At 50.9% G+C, this 7002-nt stretch overlaps 1 protein-coding gene across 1 annotated transcript; it reads right to left on the bottom strand.

The window, feature by feature from the left end:
• Positions 1–401: 401 nt before the first annotated feature.
• LOC106586979 (uncharacterized) lies at positions 402–1238 on the bottom strand. Its single transcript, XM_014174767.3, has one exon. It carries the CDS (start codon positions 1236–1238, stop codon positions 402–404), a length of 837 nt encoding a protein of 278 aa, XP_014030242.2.
• Positions 1239–7002: the final 5764 nt, after the last annotated feature.

Raw genomic sequence — 7002 nt, 5'->3', positions numbered from 1 at the left:
GATTTGATTCAATGGTTCGAACGGCGTCTCACAGAGCGCCTCGAGTACCAACGTTAAATCCCACTGTGGTAGCGTGGCTCTAGCCACTGGCCTAAGCCGCCGCGTCCCCAACAGAAACCGTTTCACTAAAGGATGACTGAACACAGTGTCTCTGCCAAACCCCTCATGACAAGCTGAAATCGCTGCCGCGAACACCTTAATGGTGGCGGGTGAGCGCTGCTTGTCAAACATGAACTGTAGGAAAGAGAGCACACTCTCAACCTGACAGCACACGGGGTCCACATTCTCTGTAACGCACCATTGTGAAAACACGTTCCATCTACTGGCATAAGTCCTGTATGTGGAACTGGCACGTGAGCCCTGTATGGTTCTGATTACCGAATCAGATAACCCACGGCGCTCTAACCTGTCCCTCTCAGGAGCCAGACCTTCAGTGGCTGGCCGATCAGAGGCCATTGCTCTATCATGCCTGCCGCCTGAGACATTGCGTCCTGTCGATGTGGAATTGGCCATGATGGCGCAATCAACATTTGCATCATCTCCGCGTACCACGGAGCCCCTGGGCGGTCGGGGGCTATCAATATGATTGACAGCCCTCCTGTTCTCACGCGGGCTAGCAGTGGGAGAATGCAGGACAGCGGTGGAAATGCGTACAGGAGAACCTCTGGCCACTGGTGCGCAAAAGCGTCTATCCCTAGTGGCGGTTCGTCCTGGGCTCGTAGAGAAAACCATAGGGGACACTGCGCGTTCACACGTGATGCGAACAGGTCCACCTCGGCTCTCCCGAACCGTTCCCATATTTGGAGAACAATCTCGGGGTGCAGTCGCCACTCGTCGTCTCGGGGACCCCCTCGAGACATGAGGTCTGCGCCGATATTCTGAAAGCCTGGGATGTGTGCTGCTGTCAACGAGCGAAGGTGCTCGTGAGCCCACAGCCACAATTCCTCCGCCAATCGGTGGAGTGCAGGAGATCTGACTCCCCCTTGGCGATTTATGTAGGCTACTGTCGTTCTGTTGTCTGACCAGACCAGCACGTCGTGCCCCCGTAGGGTGGACACGAAGTGGGTCAGAACCAGTAGAACCGTTTCCAATTCCAGGACGTTGATGTGACGTCCCGATGGGGACCACACACCTCCGACTGCCCGAGCCTGACATGTCCCTCCCCATCCAGTCAGACAAGCATCTGTGTACACTGGGATGTAGGATGACACTCTGCCTATTGCGACCCCTTGCGTCATTACGCACGGGTCTCTCCAATAGTTCAGATCCGCTCTGAGCGAGAGGGGAACTGTCACCAATCGACGACGGTGCCTCACTGGGTCCAGTCGTAGTTGAGCAAACCATCGCTGTGTTTTGCGCATGTGCAAAAGTCCCAGCGGAACCACGGAGTGGGCAGATGACATGAGACCCAAAAGTGTCATGACGGAATGCGCCGTTACCATGTGATTCGGATAAAACTTTCTCAGGGCTAGCAACAGGGCAGCCCGTCGAGAATCCGAAATTCGCGCCCTCATAGTCACAGTGTCTATCTGTAACCCCAGATAGACAATCTGCTGACTGGGCCAAGGCGCACTCTTTTTCCAATTCACAGCGAACCCCAGACGTGTGAGGTGAATCACTGTCTGTGTCGTGTGTGTGATCGCCAGCTCTGCTGACGTGGCCAAGACCAGTAGGTCGTCTAGGTAGGCTAATAGCCTTATCCCCTGACGGCGTAGCGGCTCCAATGCCGTCTCTACACATTTGGAAAACGTGCGAGGTGCCAGAGCGTACCCGAATGGCATTCTCGTATACTCGTACGCCACCCCTTGAAAGGCGAAACGCAGAAATTTCCTGTGACGCGGAAGTACCGGCACATGAAAATACGCGTCCTTTAGATCTATGCTCACACAAAAGTCTCTGTTGTGAATACATTGCAGTAGACGTTTTGTCGTGAGCATTCGGAAAGGGCGTTTGGCTACGCTCTCGTTGAGAGTGCGTAAATCCAATATCGGCCTCATTCCCCCCGTCTTTTTTGGCACTAGGAAATAGGGCGAATATAGCCCGCTGTTCCTTTGCTCTTGGGGAACTACTGTGACCGCCTCCTTCGCCAAAAGTTCCGTAATCTCTTTCACAAGAGCGGCTACTTTCTCTGGCGTCTTCATCACCGTCTCCACCACACCCGAGAACGGGGGTGGGGTTCGATGGAATTGAATGGCATAACCCTTCTCCAGCGTCCGACTTAGCCAGGAGGAGAGGGTGCAGCTTCGCTGCCACTCCCAATAGTGCTCTGAGAGCGGGAGCGCGCGAAGCTATGGTACAGACAGTAGGAAGGACCTGTATTCCTCTATGGCCCAAGCCGCCGCTGTCTCCCAACACTGAAGTGGTGGGACAGCCCAAGGTGGGCCCCCCGCGAAAGGGGGAGGGAACACTGACGCGTTCTGTGAGAATCGGGGGCGCCGACACTTCGGTTATACCTGTAACCTTGTGGTTCCAGCCCTCCGTGAACTCAGCACGGGTCTGCGCTACACTAATTGAGGCGCCAGCCTGAATTAGTGCGCCGTCTCCCAACAGCGATTGCTTCATCGGCCCGCTAAGGGGCTGTGTATGCATGCTGCTATTAAAACCCTTATCTACTTCACTCCTCAGAGTGTGTAGTGCTGGGTTTTTATGAGGTATAGCATGACGGCTCATTACGAGCGTCCGTCTTGCTTTCCTCTTGTCATTCACACTCACCACTTTCCTCTGTGTGCGTTCAGCTCCGCTGCTGCACACAGAGTGGTGAGAGGAAGAGCGAAAGATAGAGAGAGAAGGAATCTGAGCGGTCTCTGTTTTGTTATGGAAAAGAGGTTCTCTTGTGACAAAGTCAGATGGAACACATTCTTTATTGAACACAGACACAATGACTCCTCCATCCCTTTGCAGGGGTGGGGGATGAACAGTGGGCGCCCTCACATGAAGTGCAGCGCTCTCTCCCGTCCTCTCCCCCTCGTCCCGTCATGGCCGTCGTCTTTTCTGACTGCCTCTCGGCTGCCAGGGCGACGAAATGAACGGGGTGTCTCTCACCGGTTTCACCGCCGCCTTCTCTGGTGCCGCCGTAGGGGCTGGGCCCGCTCTCGGCATTCCAGGTGTAGCTGCTCGACGGGCTCTCCGTCTAGCCGTAGACCCTGGTCTACTGGAGACGGTGTAGCGATGGGGATCTTTAGTAGCTGTCTTCGACCCTCCCGCCAAAGGCAGGTGTCTAGCCAGCTGCTTTTTCTCCTCCTCAAGCTTCCCGAAACGCGCCGTCGCATCTGTGACGGTGTCTCCAAAAAGGCCGCTGTCAGAGATGGGGGCGTTTAATAGGGCGGCTTTGTCGGTCTCCTTCATAGCCGTCAAAGACAACCAGAGGTGTCGTTCCAGGACCACCAAAGTGGCCTTGGATCTCCCCGCACATACAGCCGATGCCTGCGTGAGATGGAGAATGGCGCCGGAAATCCGGAGGATCTGTGAGGCCGCCCCTAGCGTGCTTTGAACCTAAGCACACAAAACAAAGTTCGTGCGGGTCCAGAGCCGCCATAGTGGAGCAGCGACACTGAGCTCTTAAAAGAGCTTTTGGGGGTGGAAAAGATGTGCTCATATTCGGACGACGCCAACAACAGGATATTCACGACGGGTTCGTCCTGAGATTCTTCTCTTCTCTTCTAGGCTTCTTCAGTCCAGTCCTGTCGCTGAAGATAATGGGAGGCTGATTGAGGGGAAGCATCCCCTTATATAGGGACACCTGTACTCCTATTGGCTGCAGGTGTGTGCATAATTTTCTCTCAGGCTATTCGCTGCCTAGGCAGCGGGGTAAACCACTAGGAGCAGAGCTCCCCTATGGGGCGGAGCTCCACGATGTAGAACCAGTGTATTTCTGAATCAAATGCGCAAAATAAATTAACATTTTTGGGACATAAAGAAGGACATTATCGAACAAAAGGACCATTTGTGATGTTTCTGGGACATTTTGGAGTGCCAACAGAAGAAGATCTTCAAAGGTAAGGCATTAATTATATCGCTATTTCTGACTTTTGTGTCGCACCTGCCTGGTTGAAAAATTATTTTCATGTGTTTGTATGCGGGGCGCTGTCCTCAGATAATCGCATGGTGTGCTTTCGCTGTAAAGCCTTTTTGAAATCTGACACACCGGCTGGATTAACAAGTTAAGCTTTATTTGATGTATAACACATGCATTTTCAAGAATGTTAAATATTTGAATTGAGTATTTTTGAATTTCGCGCTCTGCAATTTCACCAGATGTTGGCCAAGTGGGACGCTACCGAAGAAGAAGATAAGAAGTTAACTGACTTGCCTAGTTAAATAAAATTAAATGTCCTGGTTGGTGTTCACCGTTGTGGTCCCCCCCTCTGTTGTTTACCTTGGTAGGCTCTCTGAAAGCAGAGCAGTCCACCACACCACAATGATGGGCAGTGGATGTCCGGTTGGTGATCGCCTTTGCAGTCCCCCTCTGGTGGTTGACCCAGGTAGGATTTCTGCAAAGGGAGTAGGCCGCCACAAGGATGAGCAGCGGATGTCCGGATTGGGATCGCTGTTCCGGACCCATTGTCTGGTTGTCCAGGCTGGTGGATCTAGGCAGTAACTTAGGCAGATGTTAACAACGCACACACACTCACAAAATACATAATTACATTTCTTCCCAAATGAGCGGCGTTGTGGCACTAAGTGATGGTTGTATGGGGAACTTGTTTATGGCTCTATCACTTTACAAGTTTCAAAGGAAATGAAGCAAAAAGGAATGAAAGCATAAACAAAAGATAAACAAAATATAGGTATCACACCTTAAAGGTATTTTCTTAAAACTGCATTGTGGGTTAAGGGCTTGTAAGTAAGCATTTCACTGTAAGGTCTACACCTGTTGTATTTGGCGTATGTGACAACTAGAATTTGATTTGATGAGATATTACATTACATTACATTTAAGTCATTTAGCAGACGCTCTTATCCAGAGCGACTTACAAATTGGTGCATTCACCTTATGATATCCAGTGGAACAACCACTTTACAATAGTGCATCTAAATCTTTTAAGGGGGGGGGGGGGGGGGTTAGAAGGATTACTTTATCCTATCCTACGTATTCCTTAAAGAGGTGGGGTTTCAGGTGTCTCCGGAAGGTGGTGATTGACTCCGCTGTCCTGGCATCGTGAGGGAGCTTGTTCCACCATTGGGGTGCCAGAGCAGCTAACAGTTTTGACTGGGCAGATATTACTGAGGTGTACCACACTGGTCGTAAAATCGAATCAAATCAACGTTTATTTGTCACGTGCGCCGAATACAACAGGTGTAGACCTTATAGTGAAATGCTTACTTACAGGCTCTAACCAATAGTGCAAAAAGGTATTAGGTGAACAATAGGTAGGTAAAGAACTAAAACAACAGTAAAAAGACAGACTATATACAGTAGCGAGGCTATAAAAGTAGCGAGGCTACATACAGACACCGGTTAGTCAGGGTGATTGAGGTAGTATGTACATGTAGATATGGTTAAAGTGACTATGCATATATGATGAACAGAGAATAGCATTAGCGTAAAACAGGGGTTGGCGGGTGGTGGGTGGGACACAATGCAGATAGCCCGGTTAGCCAATGTGCGGGAGCACTGGGTGGTCGGCCCAATTGAGGTAATATGTACATGAATGTATAGTTAAAGTGACTATACATATATGATAAACAGAGAGTAGCAGCAGTGTAAAAATAGGGGTTGGGGCGGTTGGGGGGGCACACAATGCAAATAGTCCGGGTAGCCATTTGATTACCTGTTCAGGAGTCTTATGGCTTGGGGGTAAAAACTGTTGAGAAGCCTTTTTGTCCTAGACTTGGCACTCCGGTACCGCTTGCCATGTGGTAGTAGAGAGAACCGTCTATGACTGGGGTGGCTGGGGTCTTGACAATTTTTAGGTCCTTCCTCTGACACCGCCTATTGTAGAGGTCCTAGATGGCAGCCAGCTTAGCCCCAGTGATGTACTGGGCTGCACGCACTACCCTCTGTAGTGCCTTGCGGTCAGAGGCCGAGCAATTGCCGTACCAGGCAGTGATGCAACCAGTCAGGATGCTCTCGATGTTGCAGCTGTAGAACCTTTTGAGGATCTCAGGACCCATTCCAAATCTTTTTAGTTTCCTGAGGGGGAATAGGTTTGGTCATGCCCTCTTCAAAACTGTCCTGGTGTGCTTGGACCATGTTAGTTTGTTGGTGATGTGGATGCCATGGAACTTGAAGCCCTCAACCTGCTCCACTACAGCCCCGTCAATGAGAATGGGGGCATACTCACTCCTCCTTTTCCTGTAGTCCACAAGTATCTCCTTTGTCTTGGTCACGTTCAGGGAGAGGTTGTTGTCCTTACACCACACGGTCAGGTCTCTGACCTCCCTATAGGGTGTCTTATCGTTGTCGGTCAGCAAACTTAATGATGGTGTTGGAGTTGTGTGCCTGGCTGTGCAGTCATGAGTGAACAGGGAGTACAGGAGGGGACTGAGCACACAACCCTGAGGGGCCCCCATGTTGAGGATCAGCATGGGGGATGTGTTGTTACCTACCCTTACCACCTGGGGGTGGCCCGTCAGGAAGTCCAGGATCCAGTTGCAGAGGGAGGTGTTTAGTCCCAGGGTCCTTAGCTTAGTGATGAGCTTTGAGGGCATGAAAGCTGAGCTGTAGTCAATGAATATCATTCTGACATAGGTGTTCCTTTTGTCCAGCTGTGAAAGGGCAGTGTGGAGTGCAATAGATATTGCACATCTTAGATGTATTTTAGATGTGTTCTAAGGTTAACCCATTCTAGGGGCCTGTCCGCTCCTCTCTGTTCTCATGGGGAGGTTTACAACTAGATTTGATTTCCCCCCCTTTGTGTCTCGGGACCCGTTCCCACCAGCTGTTGGTGTTGGTATCCGAGGCACAAAGGAAAAGGTCGGACCCTATGTACGAGTTGTCGGCGGCCGCGTTATTAGAATGGCTATAACCTTTCAACCAAATCTCCTGGTGTTTGTGCTTCA

Source organism: Salmo salar, chromosome 26, assembly GCF_965601325.2.
Source record: "Salmo salar chromosome 26, fSalSal1, whole genome shotgun sequence".
NCBI classification, from domain to species: Eukaryota; Metazoa; Chordata; class Actinopteri; order Salmoniformes; family Salmonidae; genus Salmo; species Salmo salar.
This window is presented reverse-complemented; position numbering and strand designations above follow the sequence as displayed.

What these genes read in the sequence shown, in the direction of transcription:
- LOC106586979 (XM_014174767.3), bottom strand. Translation starts at nt 1,238, where the DNA reads ATGACGCAAGGGGTCGCAATAGGCAGAGTGTCATCCTACATCCCAGTG.